The sequence below is a fragment of the Wyeomyia smithii genome, chromosome 1 (genome assembly GCF_029784165.1).
Source record: "Wyeomyia smithii strain HCP4-BCI-WySm-NY-G18 chromosome 1, ASM2978416v1, whole genome shotgun sequence".
NCBI classification, from domain to species: Eukaryota; Metazoa; Arthropoda; class Insecta; order Diptera; family Culicidae; genus Wyeomyia; species Wyeomyia smithii.
The window spans coordinates 191006906-191023883 of record NC_073694.1 but is presented as its reverse complement, the minus strand read 5'-3'; the positions used below and the strand labels follow the sequence as shown (position 1 = coordinate 191023883).

At 38.7% G+C, this 16978-nt stretch overlaps 2 protein-coding genes across 4 annotated transcripts in view; one reads left to right on the top strand and one right to left on the bottom strand.

Annotated features, from left to right (window-relative positions):
* The window catches only part of LOC129721158 (autophagy-related protein 16-1), a 260160-nt gene extending 257492 nt beyond the window's left edge, over positions 1-2668 (top strand). The window contains exons 5-7 of one of the 2 annotated variants that reach the window (XM_055673402.1): positions 1543-1804; positions 1870-2013; positions 2163-2668. In XM_055673402.1, coding sequence (XP_055529377.1) covers positions 1543-1804; positions 1870-2013; positions 2163-2265 — 509 coding nt within the window. In that variant the 3' untranslated portion in view covers positions 2266-2668. Of the gene's footprint in view, positions 1-1542; positions 1805-1869; positions 2014-2132 lie in introns of both variants that reach the window. The other variant, XM_055673391.1, reaches the window with a different exon arrangement.
* LOC129721151 (uncharacterized) overlaps positions 1-16978 on the bottom strand; it is a 307031-nt gene that overhangs the window by 244577 nt on the left and 45476 nt on the right. The gene's annotated exons all lie outside the window — the stretch shown is intronic.

Genomic DNA, 16978 nt, shown 5'->3' with positions numbered 1-16978 from the left:
TAAATAGCAAAACCCATTTTTACTGCTTAAATTCAAAACATGTGATAGTCCTTAATTAACCGTCCTTGGTTTTAGTTTTCACAAAACTGGAGACATGGCTATAAGTCTACGGTGCTTCCCACACAGACGGGAGATCCAAAATCTAGCGCTGTGGAAGATGCTGGTAATCATCCTCTTGCAACAGTGATAGGATATACCGCTGCTGCTATCCGCTGCTACTTAGTTAGGACCGTGTTAGTGATTATCCACTGCTAAACTGATTGATTCGAGCAGAAGCAGGCTCCTATATAACCCAAATATTGCATTTCTGGTAAACAAAATAAATGGTACTGTCGACCGTGTTAGGGAAAGCAAGCATTAAACGACCAATCAGAGGCAGCCATGGCGAAAACACTGAACTGTGCTGCCCGGATGCGGTTTTTGCATAGAAACACGACACAACGTGTACTGCAATTACCACTCAATGTTATATTTTCGGCCCCGGTGTTTCGTACTTCGGCAAATACTGGAGCCAAGAATATTTGCTTCGAGAAAACATTGGTCACACGTAAGGAGTAAAATCAACAATGTGAGCATATTTGAAAACGCTTCGTTTTCCATAAGGTACAGCAGAATCATATGACAGTGTGTGAAAAATGTTTTTTGGAAGAAAACTAGAAAGGTGTATAACCTCTTAATGGAACAAAGTAGGTAGAAGAGAAGGTTTGTAATGTGCAGTATTAGTTCGACTCGAGGTTTTATGAGGTAGTTATTCATGGTTTAGACAAATTGATAGAGGATTAAACATTTTTGGCATACAGTGCATTTTGATAAGGCATGAAAAAGTAGTATAAACTGAAAAAAATTACTCACGTAAACAGCAAAAAAAACATTTATATTTATAAAATTCAGTAACAAAATGTTTGGACAAATATCAATTTTAACTCACATATAATATTGTAATACAAGAATTTTTTTTTAGTTTTATTTTTGAATCCTTGAAAATTTATTAATTGAAAAATTTGGAATCTTTAAATCATTATTATAAATTCTAACCTAGAACTTCATAAATGATTGAATATGTAATTTGAAACTTGGAATCATCTCATTTATCCGGACGCTTAATGACGTTAATCGAAAGTTTAGAATTCTCACTTCAAACTTATTTACTCGATGAAAGGTGAATCAAAGAAAATTTGAAAAATGCAAGATTAAAATGTAAAAAACGAGATCGAAGTTCATAAATTTATTAGGAAATTTAAGATTAAAAATACAGAACTAGAATTTGAAAATCTGAAACAAATAGTTTCTAAATGCAAAAGTAAAATCTAATATTTTAAATCCTTAAGGAAATATTAGAAACTAGTTATCAAAAAAAAAATTGTGTCTAGAAGGGACATCTAGAATAAAAACTGGAACGATTCAAAGTGAAATATATTTGATTTTTCAGTTCGAAAAAAGGGATTTTAGATTGCATCGAATGAGAAGCTAATTTAGAAAAATTGAAACCATTCAGTACTTCCGGTAAATTTCCATTTTTCCAAACAAATCTCTCGCGCACAGGCACGGAAACCAAGTTCGCTGGTTCGAGCTGCAACGATCTGGTCACGACGGACAGCTTCTCGATCATCAGCGGCCACTTCGACAAGAAGATTCGCTTCTGGGACACCCGAACGGCGGACTGTGCGGCCAACGATATCCCGATGCAGGGGAAAATCACCTCGCTGGATCTGTCCAAGGATGGCAAGTTTTTGCTGTGCTGCGTCCGGGACGACACCATCAATCTGATGGATTTGCGCAACAACAAGATCGTGCGGACGTTTCGGTAGGTTTTTCTTTTTGAGGTCATCGCAGGTGTGAAAAAAAAAATTTCTGTTAATTTTTCCACAGTCATGACAACTTCAAAGTGGGCTGTGACTGGGCGCGGGTAGCCTTCAGTCCGACATGTCAACGAATTGCCGCCGGATCGCCGGACGGTTCCGTCTACATCTGGAATGTCAATGGCCCACTGGAAACCGTGCTGAAGGATCCAAAGTAAGTCATTCCATCATTTTAGACAGATCTTTTCATTTTTTTGCTTCATCTCCTAACCCTATTTCATAATTTGTACCGCCAATTCGATTCGATTTTACAATACTGGTTTAAATTTCGAGGTCCACTGATCGTGATTGGTTTTTTCGCAGTGGAAGTGGCGCCGCAGTTACTGCCGTTAGCTGGCACCCGTTCAGCTCCGTCCTGGCGTCGGTGGACCGAGCCAAAAAATGCACAATCTGGTCGAACGCTTAGCAGATTCCTTTGCTAGCTACCCAACTGTTGATGCTACTAAATCAGTGTTCGTTGTACCGATAGCCTTCCGCCGGCATCCTTAGAGGAGGAGGAGAAGGTGCATCACAAATGACAAAATAAGTAGTTAGAGGCAAACTGGGTCCGTCGTGTGCGTGTGTATGTGTTTGTTTCAACGAAAAGGAGCTTTCTCGCGATCATTGTTATTAAAATTATCAGTTTAGGTTTGTGTTTGACTTTAAAAATGATGCTATTTTTCTATACGGAATATATTTGCCGTTCTGTCCAGTACTCTCGTAACGTGAACATGCAACCTAATGTTTTTTCCAGTTTAGGGAACGATCGTGTATTATTCAGGTTCTGCCATCGTAATGTACTCTTCACTAAATATATCACTGCATTTCCACCGGGCGCTATTCACTAATCCGAATCCGACTTTCTCTTCCTCGAATCCGCTGCAGGAGGTGACTCAGAACGTTCGAACGTGGGCACGAATATTCTGAGTGACCTAAATAGCGAATCTCGTCATCGCCAAGTATAGAGTGAACAAGTTTTCGATTTTGTCGCCCTCTCGAATGCGAGTCAGTGACACATCGTGAAATTTGACAATTCTACCAAATCGGGGTCAAGTTTGCCTTCGGTATTTAATCTTACCTACGCGGGAAAGCGTGACTACGCCTGCGCGATTCTAGCTTCGAGCCGAGTTCGCATAGAGCAAAAAAAACCGTCTGACATCAGCTGATGTGATTAATTGTACACGCCCGAATCTTTCGTCGGGAGCAGTCGGTCAACGATTTCGCAAACGAACCGTAACCGGTGAGTAGCAAGAGTGAGTTGCTGGACAATTATATCGTTAAACCAAACATGCGAAAAAAAACAACAAACATTCGGTCATTTCGAATAGACTTTTGTATTGTTGGGAGAAAAACTGCGTTAACAACGGTGGAGGACAAACCGCAAGCGGTAAATATTGATTTACTTCGCGGCATTGTTTGCTGCTCTGTCGTTCCACAAGGGGAATGATCAACACGATTTACTAACGGGACTTTGTGACAATGTGGTCATCTCCTCAGCCGGGATGCCATTTTTTCTTGTCACCTGCTAGGTTTTTGCACCTGAACTCTGCAGCAAGCGGGACTATCGCTTCAATCGTTTAGCCGAACAGAACACAGTTCTAATGGGAATTTATGGCTACGGTTGGATATTTTACTGAGTGGAATAAGATGCTGATTTTAATTTGCGAATTAGATCTCAAGTTTGATTTTTATTGATGCTGTGCTCAATTAACATAACATCGGGTTTCTCACGAGGGGAGAAAAAACGCAGGTATTTATGCAAATCGGGAATCGTACATTGGTGCTTGAGTTTCTCGAAATTGATAATTAATCGAAGCCACTAAGGGTCGATTATCCGAAATCCGCTCCTTGGAAGCGGTCTTCCAAATGAAGCAATTTGTATTCGATTGCACGAAATTCGTGGTGAGCTGCGAACGGTTTATTTTTGCCTTTCTCTATGGTCTGGTCAAATGGTGGTTGGGTGCAAAAATCACAGGAAGGTTGTATGCAAAGCCACGACCGCAAGGTTGAAGTAGAATACTTTTACAAGAAAGATAACCCGGCTGCTTGCGTGTCAGTCGTTTTTTCTAGTAAATAAACGTTGACCGTTCATTGGCAGTATTGTAATTTCTTTTTGTTTGATATTTTGAATAAAGTTCATTGAATATTTTTAAATTTTGTGCAAATGAGAAGTTGAAGTGCTGCCGAATTGTAAAATGTACATTTAATACGACATCATTAAACAGAAACGGAACAAAGGCTACGGTTATGCAGAACGCGAATAACGGGGCGATGCGATTCGCCTTACCGTGGTGAAATGTACAGCTCTTTTTAAGGCGAAGTAGAGCTATACATTTCGACACATTTCGTCTTGCCGAATCGCATCGCGCCGTTATTTGCGTACTGCATAACCGTAGCCAAACACTAAGCGACGCAAACACGTAATAATAGTCAGAGTATGCATGTAGATGAAGATAATTAACTTTGGATTATAGCGCAAAACGAGAAAATATTAACTCTTCAAATATTTATTTGTCTTCTTCAAATTTCAGTAGTTCAATTTAATATCCGATGAAATGTCTGTTTATTATCTGATGAAGCACTTATATAGGCCAAATGATGCATTCCCAATTTACAATTTACATAACTCTGCCGACCGTGCTTGGTAAAGCAATCGTATAACGACCAATCAGAGGTCGAAATTTGTGTTTTGACAAGGCTTCAGAATTTTCAATAGTACAATAGTTCGAATAATAAAATTGCAATTCCATGCATTTGGTAGGAATCTTAGAAGATTTTCTAATCGATTGCTGCAAAAACGAAGGAAATCCATCGAAAATTAACTGATTTATTAGCATTTGAAATTGGACATATTTCTCACTTTTTTCTGTTTTAGATTTTCATTTCACATCCCTATGTAGCCGAACTTCCTGAGAGAAGTATTCTACTTCAAAACCGCGCTGCTCCTGAGACGTGGTGACCAACCACAGGGCTAGTGCTTCTGCTAAGAAAGGACGACTGCTGTTGTCGCTGTCTAGAACTATTATGAGCGGCTCCGGCTGAAACAGGCTCTTATATAGGGATGAAAATAGGAATGAATTATTTTACGTACGTGGTGGAATGATATAACTTGAAAAATATGTGTGACTTCATTCCGGCTCAGAGCGATCATTTGATAAGCTCCACTTTTTTTTCAGTTTCTAAAGTTTTTCCTCAGTTTCGTAGCACGGATGCACAAAAATGATTTCTTGTCGAGCCGGACCGATAGCACTCTCATTGAAGCAACAACATAACATGTTTTGTGTCGTGTTAAGCAGCTTGGTTGAAGAAAATGTTCCCGTCCCCGTGTCGCATGTAAGCAGATTATTGCGTTCAGTAGACAGTAGATAGTGTATCCAGCGAATAAACACCGATGGTGCTCTCACACACGCAACGGTTTTAACCCGTATCTTATTGCAGTTTGTAACATCAAGCGATTTCGTTTGCTCGCTGTTTCGTGTTGCATCATGTTGCAACTTGGCAGCTGGGAGACGACGAAATTCTGTTTATGCTGATTGATTGAATCGACTTCATATTAGCTCTGCATAGTCGAACTAACTGCTTTTGTGAATGCGTTCTAACAGGGCAATTTATTATTCAAAATCGGTTATGCCGATCGCAGCCTTTGCGCTGCCCTTACAGTGGGGAGTTTACTGAATAAAGTAAAAATTAGACAACTACAACAGAATTTGATTGCATCCCGCACAGAATGTCTGCTTGTGTTGATGCCAGAAAATTATTAACCTTCAATTATTTTTTTATTTGCCTTGAAAAAAGCATGTTGCTGTTCAAAACCGGTTGCTAATTACAACCTTTGAGCTGCCCTAACATTGGTGGAATTAAGATACACGGACAACATGCACTGTGGAAGCTATTTCACATTCAGTAAATTAGACGGGTGCGACAAATTGCTAGGATGCAACACAGAATGCTTGCTTGCGTTGACGAAAATTATTAACTTTCAATGACTTGTTCATTTGCCTTAAAAAAGGCATTTTGATTTCCGAAATTGGATTTCCTGATGGCAATCATCATGCTGCCCTAACACGGGGGGAATAATGGCTGTCTGGCGACACACGTTGAGAAAAACCGCGCTGCTCCTGAGACGTGGTAACCAACCACAGGGCTAGTGCTGCTGCTAAGGAGGGACGACTGCTGTTGTCGCTGTCTAGAACTATTATGAGCGGCTCCGGCTGAAACAGGCTCTTATATAGGCCAAATAGCATGTTTTCAATTGCAAGGTATATGATTCTGTCGACCGTGCTTGGGAAGCAAGCATATAACGACCAATCAGAGGTCGAATTTTTCGTTTTGACAAGGCTTGACTATTTTTAATAGTACAATAGTTCGAATAATAAAATTACAATTATCTTATTTTGGGAAGAATCTTAGAAGATTTTCCAATCTATTGCAGCAAGAACGAAGGAAATCCATCGAATACTAACCGATTTATTAGCATTTGAAATTGGACATATTTTTCACTTTTTTCGGTTTTAGATTTTCATTTCACATCCCTATGTAGCCGAACTTCCTGAGAGAAGTATTCTACTTCAAAAATTACATCTTCTCTCGATGTTTGCTCGGTGAAATCAGTAGATCGGTACGAAAGGAAGGCTGCCTTCGACTGATGGGAATCAGTCTGTCGAATTGAGATCATGAAGGATTTCTGGCGCACCTTATGGTATCAAACAGCGTCAGCCTAGCGTCCGTCAGAAGGCAAATCACCACCGGGAAGGGTTCTGACATCCGAATGGGATCTCGCAGGTGATTATAAATTATTCATGAACCAGTTTGCCGTTGATAGGCTGGGAGGACGACGTCCATCGAAGGGCGGAGGGCAATTTGTCACACCGAACTGACCGGTTCTATCGCGGTCGGCTGCCGTTCGCTGCGAGTACAGCTGAACGACGTCTTGATTGACAGACTAGAAGCGCAGCCTTGGGAGAGGAGAGTGCTGCTGCTGACTGGAGGTGATTGATGCAGAAAGCGCATGGCAGGGAAAGTAACAGCACATACAGCCACCCCCCCCCCCCCGGGGGGGGGGGTAAGTACGGTCTTGTGTACATTGTGGGCGATACGCGATACGGGACGGGCTGCTGTGGTGGCTTTTGATGAATGGCAACGATTGATCATCTAGATCATTATGGTTCTGCTATTGGAAAGTGTGTTGGGTAGTGATGAATAATTATATACGAATGCGCTGGGATGGACCGCTTTTCGCAGCCGAGACCTGAACTGACAAGGATGTGGGCGTTTGGAATGAAAAAAAACTACTTTCTAACGATTTGGAGCTGTTTTAGAACCGAAATTCCGTATAACTTATCTTCGCTTTGTTGGACTTCAACAGACTAGGCTCTCAATGCATTGAACGATCTTGAAGTAGGAAGTAAGTTTATCATCTTTAGTGATCCAAAAAAATATCTAAAGTATAGATCCTGTTATGTATAAACTCGCCGTATATTTCTGATAGGTTCGTTGTGTTTTCTTTTGGTTATGGAATCTGAGGGCAATGTCACAAGAATAAATTACAGTAGCTAGAAACTGGAAATGATTAGTAGAACCTCGAAATAATCGATCGCATTCCGAAGTTGAGGATTCTAATAGAGTATTTTCGCATACAAGATGACTTAAAGAAGCACGTAACTTCAAAAAATTAAAATTTCTAACTCCAGTGAAAAAAAAAAAAAAAAAACAAAAGGAAGTTTCACAATTCAATGTCGAAGATGGTGCTCATAGTGGCTAAGTATAACGTGAAACGGGACGGATTCCAAAACGAATGGATAGGAGTCCTTCCGAATCATTTTTTTAAAAGCTATGAATGTTTATTATTCTGTGGAGACCTGCAACAGGAATGACTTTTGGAGTAATAAAAACTTGTGCCTTTATTACTTTCGGCAAAATTTAAATCCCAACACATTGTTTTCTGCGCCTTGGGTGACTTTTTCCGAGTTGAAATGGTCCCGAAAATCGTCATTTTTCGTGTAAATTTAACTTTTGAACCACTGCATAGTGGTCCAAAAAAGCAAAAAGTGGAACTTCATTCCATAGCGCCTTAACTTTCATCCTAGCTCAAGGGTGTCTTAATGAAACGATCGTTTGTATGAATGACCCGCATAATCTGAAAGTTATGGAAAGTGTACTGCATTAGAAAAAACTAACTGTGTTAGGAGATAGAAGAATGGTTTATTTGACAAAGTTGTAGAAGATTTAAAAATATGAAACTTTGCTGAACAAACAAAATTCCTAGCTTCATTGGGTACAAAGTTATAAAGTATATTACATAGAAGTTACTCAAAGTTTAGTGTTTTGTACTTCAATTTTGTTAGTTGCGTTTTACAAATGAATTGTTGGGACACACAAAAAACATATTTTTGCCAAAGACCACACATCTCCAGGACTTTTCTGTAAACAGTTGTAGCATATTTTAACTTATTTTTTCGATATATTTAGGAACGTATAGGGTAAAAGGGGCAAGTGGAATCATGATGTCAATACTTTTTATTAAAGTTTAGCCCAGTTAATTCAAAATGTTGCAGGTTCATTTGTCATGAGCATGTGTTACAGTAGGTTTTTATTTATTTAAAATAATAACTTTTTTATCAAAAAATAGGTTAAAATATGCTATAGCTTTGTAAGGAAAAGTTCTGGAGACGTGTGGTCTTCGGCAACATTATGCGTTTTGTGTGTCCCAACAATTCATTCGAATACCGTTTTCTTGTAAAATGCATCTAACAAAAGTTAAGTACAAAAAACTAAATTTTGAGTAACTTCTATATAATATTCTTTATAATTTTGTACCTAATGAAGATAGGAATTTTGTTTGTTCAACAAAGTTTCATATTTTTAAATCTTCTACAACTTTGTCAAATCAACTATTCCTCTACCTCTTAACACAAAAAAGATAGCTTGATTTTTATTTTTTACACAGTACACTTTTCATAATTTCTGACAATTTGAGATTATGCTTCATTTTTCACAGTTTAGTTGGTAAAGTTGTTGCTCATTTTACAAGAAACAACTTTGTTGAAGACATCATACTTTGGTCTGCCTTTTCAAATGGACTGTTGCGGTGGTTTCTTTAGAATGCCCCTTTAAATATTTTTTCATTACAACTTTTAGTAATGATTGTCTACTATTTTTCAGTACTCTACACTATTGTTAGCTATAATAAAACCCATAATTTTACGAAAACTAGTTCATTTTGATTGCTAATATATCTTAGATGATTGAAGATTTTTTTATGGACCGAATTCCATTCCATTTGCTTGATTAATACTCGAGTTAAGCAAAAATTTGTGTTTTATTTGTATAGAAACCTTCCATTTCAGAAGAGCGAGGGGTGTCGAACCACCAGTAAAGTGTTTCTTGCTCACAAAAACCTGCAAATGCCAAATTTGGTTTCATTTACTTAATTAGTTCTTAACTTACGCAGAAGTTTGTATGAACCCTCCCTCTTACAGGAGTGTCATATCATTATAGAAACATATCCTGTTTTCAAAAACATTTGGTTGCATTTACTTGATTAGTTTTCGAGTTATGCAAAAGTTTGTGTTTTATTAGTATGGGAACCCTTTCTTTCAGAGAAAGGAAGCGGTGTCGAATTACCATTGAAATATTTCTTGCTTCAAAAAACCTTCACATGCCAAATTTGGTTCCATTTGCTTGATTGAATCTCGAGTTATACAAATAACAGTGTTTTGTTTGTATTGGAGCCCTCCTTTCTGGAGCAGGGAGGGGTATCAAACTATGATAGAAATATTTCTTGCTTCCTTTAACATGCACATACCAAATTTGGTTCCATTTACTTGATTAGTTCTGAAGTTATGAAGAAATTCGTGTTTCATTTGTATGGGAACCCTCCCTTCCCGAGGAGGGAGGAGTCTCAAACTATAATAGAAACCTTCCCCGGCTCCAAAAACCTCTACAAACAAATTTTCAAGCCGATCGGTTCCGTCATGTCCATGTCTATATGGGTAAGACAGACAGATCTCCATTTCTATATTTATAGATAGATAGATATAAAAAAAATGAGATGGAAAATGTTTTTTATTCGAGATACAAGTTCTCAGAAAAAGGTGAATGTATTTAATTATACAAAAGCATTGAAATCAAAAGTATTTTTTTGTTTTAATTGTGTGTGGCTGAGAATTTTTTGTTTGACTTAGTTTTTACATTTTTTTCTGGGAAACTATCCCTTTCGTCCGTGTGTAAAGGAAACAAAAAAATACATCTACCTACAGTAGGTATCTCATTAACGGTACCAAATCTGTATCAAAAACGAAAAATAAAAATGAATCTTATCAAGGAAACATTTTGCGTCTCAGATTATTGCATACTAGCTGTCCCAGCAAACTTCGTTCCGCCCATTTTTTTATTCAAATCCTTTCAAACACTCTAAATTGATTTCACCTACATCGGAAGATTAAACTTCCGGTTTGCTTATAGTCTGCAAATGCATAAAGAATCGGGCATTGGATACGTTCAAACTCAAAAGAAAAATCATTTTTGGTTTTATCGGAATGGGAACATCCTTGCTCTTCAGCTTTTGTACATCACCTCGATTCTGAAAATACCTATATTGGATGACATTCGGTCATTTTCAGCTGAAGTCATTAACTTGGATTTCAAAAGGGCGTGTGAAGTCAATTTCTGATATCGGAAATACCCATATTGGATGGATTCAGTCATTTTTGGCTGTTTTCCAGAAACCGGAAGTTACCATCCTAGAATGAAAAATGATGTCTGTGAGGCATTTTTAATATCTGTGGATCATCATGATTACGGAAATACCATATTTGGTCACTTTCGGCTGTTTCCCAGACACCGCGGGCGTCATTTTGAACTTTAAAAAAACAAGTGAAATCAATTTCTGGCCTCAGGTCATTCTGGTTCCGGATATACCCATATTGGGTGATTTTCGGCCATTTTTGGCTGTTTTCAAGAAGCCGGAAGTCGCCGTAGTAGAATTTAAAATGGTGTCTGGGGTCGATATTTGATTCTCATGCATCGTCACAATCACGGAAATAGCCTTATTGTGTAGTATTTGGTCACTTTTAGCTGTTCTCCAAATGCCAGGAGTCGCCATTTTGGTATTCAAAATTGTGTCTTTGTTGGTTTCTGTACATCATCAGGATTAAAAAAATACCCAAATTTGATGGTATTTGGTCACTTTCGACTGTTTCCAGCCCCCTCCCACCCTCTTACAAAGTAGGGAGGAGTATCAAACCATCATAGAAACATTTTGCACCCCCAAAAACTTCCACATGTCAAATTTGGTTCCATTTGCTCGATTAGTTCTCGAGTTGTGCAGACATTCGTGTTTCATTTGTATAAGACTTCTCCATTTCAGAAGAGAGAAGGGTGTCGAACCACCATGAATACTGTTTATGCCCCTAAAAAATTTTACATGCCAAATTTGGTTCCATTTGCTTAATTAATTCTGGAACCATGCAAAAATTTGGGTTTCATTAGTATGGAAGCTATATATGTGAACCCCCATTCCGGAGCAGGGAGGGGTGTCAATCTACCATAAAAATATTTCTTGCACACTAATATATTAACTTGTCAAGTTTGGCTTCATTTGCTCCATTAATGCTCGAATTATGCGAAAATTTGTGTTCCATTTCTATGGTGGCCCTCCCTTCCAGAGAAGGGAGGGATCTCAAACTATCATAAGAACCTTCTCCGGCCCCAAAATCCCCTATACACAAATTAGATCGTTTCAGTAGTTTCCAGGTCTACATTAGGGTGTCCCAAAAAAAACGATGTTGAAAAAGTCAAGGTGCTCAGCTCTAAATTGAAAGATAAGGTTATTTATAGCATTTTTGTAGAGCATTTCGACTTTCTAAAAAATTGTTTTCAGGTCGCCCAAACGTGATTTATAAAAAAATGACTTTTTTTAGCTACAAACCCGCTCTGTTGCACTTTTTTCAATTTTTTTCGATTCCTTAAATTTTCCATATATTTTTCTATTTTTGTGGGTTTGTTTCTGAATATTTCGCATGGTTCAGTTCAGCATTGCATTCAGTTATTTGACTCCCAGAGCCCAATAAACATCACAGGAAAATTAATTTTTCTAATAATTTTTAGATAAAACCCTTCAAAACACAAATAAAAAAAAAATTTGACCTAGATTTTCATTGCAAAGCGGGATTTATGACGAAAATTTACATGACAAAGATACTTGATATCATATCGGGGAGCTGAGATATTGGCGTTTTTTATATGTGATGGAAAACTATGCTTTTAACCTTTATGTTAAATAACTATTTTATTTTGGGAGATGAAAAATAACAATTTTCAGAAAACAAATGCATTTTTGAATGGCTGATAACTTAGTAGAAGGTTTAAAAATCCGGAAAAATCTGCGAAAAAAGTTAGAACGAAAATTGTGTTTTTTAGTGCTAATAGAAAACATAATGTTGCTCGTAATATGCAAGAGATAGACACATGATGTCTTCGGTAAAGTATCTTGTTTTAAGATTACCTAAAACTTTGTCGAAGACACCTTCCGTCTATCTTGTTCTGATTGCAAAGTAAATTTTTTATTTCACTCATTGGTGGATTGATCACCCATCTTCCTACATTAAAAGATGCATTTTTGAATATCCTGAAACTTCTCCGAACATAGCTCATATCAACATTCGAATCACTGTTTAGGAAATAATTCGCACAAACGGTAAAATAATACACTGTGCAATGGAGATATTGAGCTTTAGTGGCATTTTTGACAAAATGCATAGTTTTCCATCACATGTAAAAACGCCAATATCTCAGCCCCCCGATAAGATATCAAGGATCTTTTTTCATGTAAATTTTTGTCTTGAACCCCGCTTTGCAGTAAAAATTTCAGTTTATGATCAAAAAATTTTTTAGTATGTGTTTTGGAGGGTTTTATCTAAAAACTATTAAAAAAATCACTTTTCCTTGATGTTTAATGGGCTCTGTGAGTCAAATAATTGGATACGATGCTGAACTGAACCATGCAAAATATTCAAAAACAAACCTACAAAGTAAAAAAAAAATATATGGACAAATGTAAGAATCGAACAGATTTGAAAAACGTGCAAAAGAGTGGGTTTGTAGCTTGAAAAAGTCATTTGAGCACCTTGACTTTTTCAACATTGATTTTTTTGGGACATCCTAATCTACATGGATAAGACAGACAGAACTCCATTTTTAAATGTATAGATGAATAAAAAAAATATTTTGAAGAAATTAACTTCATAACGTAATGGTTTGCGCTTCAAACCCTTTAATATGTTTTATAAAAACTTTCCATCTTTCCGGAAAGCATATATTATTTGTTTGAAAATATACAATTAGGGAGCATACTTGAATGACGTAGCATTCATGGGGGAGTTTTTTCAGGGAGGATTGGGATTTTGTAACCAAATGCTTAGAGGGGGATGGTAAAATCATTAAAAAAAATGTTACGTCATTTAAGTATGCTTTCTTCCAGAATATTCCAAAATTTTATTTTCCTAACAATTGTATTGATGGGAGGTTTTCCTATTTTTGACAATTTGGTTTTTAAATTTTCAGATTTCCTGAAAAAATGTTACTATCTAACTGAACATCGAACGAACACACTATAGACAAATCCTTCGCATTTTATGTTTGTCTCCACAAACAATTTTATCTCAACATGGAGGCTCTGGCAGCACGGCTGAAATGTCTGCTTAGTAAATGATTGTATCTTTTTTTTGTGCTTAAACCAAAGTGTTTCATGTAAGTAGTTGCGCTGGAGGCGCTCGAACACGCAACGAATTCAATGGTTTCATTCAGATAAGTACAAGTTGTTGCTTTAGATTTGTGATGTATCGATATTCCCATACCCAGTAAAAAAAACCTTCGACGCCCTATCTTACCACCGACAGTGTAGAAGTTGCGAAGACAATTTCAATGTCGGGGTTTTTTCTAGTGTTATTACGCTGCTGTTGGTTGTTGCGTATTTCAGAAGGAAAAGGAAATTCAATCCAGCGACGTGGACGTTATCTTTGACGTTCATATATTTTTACATAAATGAATAAATTTAAAGTTGTTTTTCTTTTCCACAAGCCACAATCGCATCTTGTTGCTCTGACTTTTTGTCGCTTTTTACTAATGGCCTTCAGCGACTTCTTTCAATTTCTGGTCACGAAAAAAAACATATTTTAGGGGCCGAATTCGAGACTTTCAGTGTGAGTTTACACAGAATATTTGCCTAGCTGCTCTGGACGTACCATTGCGATATACACTTGTGGAAGTTGGGATTTTTCTGAACAAGATAACATTTTTTCTCGCGCGTAGCGGATTATAACGCAGAATTTTCTCATGACAGTAATGTTCTTAAATCGATTGGTTTTTTTCTAACGTTTTTCGGCTGCTGAAATTTGGATTCGCAGAACTATCGTAATTAGAAAGAAATCGTAAAACAAAGAGACTAAAAATGGTTTCAATCATTTCAACATCCAATATGGCGGATGGTGGTGAAACACAATTAATAGGAAAAATCATATTATGAATTCAAATTAAATCTAAAGTGCTTGGATGTGGAAAGTACAGTTGTTCAAATCATGGCATCAGATTGAATGAGGATTTTCAGATTTACCGCGAATGGAATAAATACGAATGAAAAATGGAAATATGTTCTAAATTTTATAATTTCTCGCAATAATAAGAGTATTCATAGTATTTGATGATTTTTTTTTGCTTTCCTTTCATAATGTCTCCAAAAACGAAGCATTTCATTTGAGCTCTCAGATTAACTCGAAACATTGTGACAATATTTACCTCGATTTGTTTTCTCTCGAAGCCGAGCAACAATTCGCGTTCAATTTTACCTGCAACGGAAACAACACGGGAAATCATTAGTATAATTATCTGGACACAAGCAAAAGGAAAATAACCTAACGCAAAAGAATCAATCAACCACTAGATATCGATATTTGACACTTATCTTATTTACCCGTACCTCCCGTTTGCAGTCCCGCTGAGCCTGCAACCCTTCCCCCCACCCGGCACTTTCGCGCTTCCGCAAAACCCTCGGCCCATTTCACGCGCGCAGTAAATTTGATTTGTAATGATTGGCGGGCGACGGTCCCACTTTCGGACCCACGAATCGCTTCCTCTTCCGGCCCAAAGGGGTGATGACGCCAATCGGATCAGCATCAGATTTCTACAGATGTACCCGAGACACATCTTAATCGATCGCGAAATCTTTCAATCTCACGGTTCGCACGGACCCCTCACTTCCGCTGGGGGGTTCGCGCGTTGAATCGCGCGGATTCATCCGCTCCTCTACCATTTTCACCCCGAGGTGCCATCGTCGCCGCACCACTGCATCAGTGAACCGGCAGCAAACGGTAAAGGTAGCGATTTATTTTGGCCAACCTCTTGCTTCCCATGAACCGCAGGTAACAATAAAAAAAAAACAGCCGATGAAAGTTAAGTTAGTTTTTCTGCCGGCCCGATCAGTTTCCAAATATGTTCGTGTAACCTTCCAATTTTCCGAAACGTCGTCGCGCCGGTAGGAAAGATGCGAGGGTGTGTACCATCTGCCGGTACGTATTCATTTTATAGACACCCGATCGAGCCCCGAGCGAGGTTAATGACTGCTGCATGTCGCTTGCACACGGAACAGGGCGACAACCGCTTGATGCTTCCGATGGAGTTTCAGTTTCACTCACGAGAAAATGTACTTCCCCGCTCGTACCCAAACCCCCAAGGTAGAGTGAATCGAGGCTGTGCGCCAACGAAAGCGAAAACCCATTCTCAGACCGTGGCAGTGCATCTAGCTCTTGGAGGCCGAAGAAATTTGTATGCACAACCAGGCCTTGCGCCCGAAAACCTAATTTCATTTATGCAAATTGGCGAATCGCATTAACAGTAGAAACACACGCGGTACCTTGCGGTGACTGGCAACTTCGCCCCTCTTTCCTACCGCTCTGTGGTATGCATTATCAGTCACTAGAAGGCCCCAGTCGAGCTGCGCACCGTACAACCAATGGGGTGAAAAATCTGCAGAAAAACCAACACGAGAAGGTGCAGGGAACACACCGCGCGTCCATTGATCGAGCACACGGGCCCATCCGAGAGTGAGAGTTGCCCAAGAGGAGAATATTTTCCCTGATTTCCAGTGGTGCTTGATACTGTGCTACTGTGCACTACCTTTTGGCTCCGTTGATTAGGGGAAAAAAGCTAGTTGTCAATTCGAAACAGTTGTTTTCGGATATACGGAAGAATGGCATGTGTGCTGCATTTTTATACGAGCCCCGGAGAAAGCCCGAGAGGCGATTTATTTTCATTGTGGTTTCCTCCGGTTTGCTTCTGGCAGGATGCGTGATTAGCCTGTTCTGCGGGTACCGGGTACCAGGAAGGTAGGGAGAGGCTGGCAGTCGGCAGGAGTCATCGACCGATTGCGGGTGGAATGTTATTTGACGGGAATTAAGCGAAAGCGGTTGGCCCCCGGGTGGAAACCGAACGAAGGTGAAAGTACTTAGCGTCACGTTAGTTGTCGTTCGATCGATTCTGGCCACCGGGTGCGCATACGGATGAGCACGACTGGCATTTATGGGATTGTGGCTGGATAGCAGCGAACGGTGCGGCGTAAAAGTTGCTTGCTGGCTGCTAAGTACGTCGTGCCCGAGCTGTGAGCTTTTAGATGGGATGATGAGTTTGTTGCCTTACCAGCTTCGCGTGTGAGTTTTTTTTTCGTTTATTTTCGAACTTGTCATTTTCGATTTTCGATTCAGCTGCTACGGTTCTTTGCCATATTCCTCCTATATTTCATTCGCCCGTTCGAAATATTTCATTCGCGCATGAAATATTTCTGACAGACAGAGTAAGGGGTGTATTATAGATAGTGTATGTTTGTTTTGTTCGCGAAAAAAAAAACGGAACAAAGAGACCATGTATTGATTACTGAATTTTTCCATTGTTTGTGCCATGTGCCAACCAAACTTAACCTTATTCCAGAAATCTTTTTGTTACTTGAAAGAATCAAGTTGAAAAGATGAAATCGAACTGATTGCGTTTTTTATTGTTAGAAAGCTCTATTCTCCCAGTCACCTCAGCTAGCTGTAGGCAAATTAGCGAATCACACATAACAATTAAGCAATAAATTTGATGCTTTCTTCTGA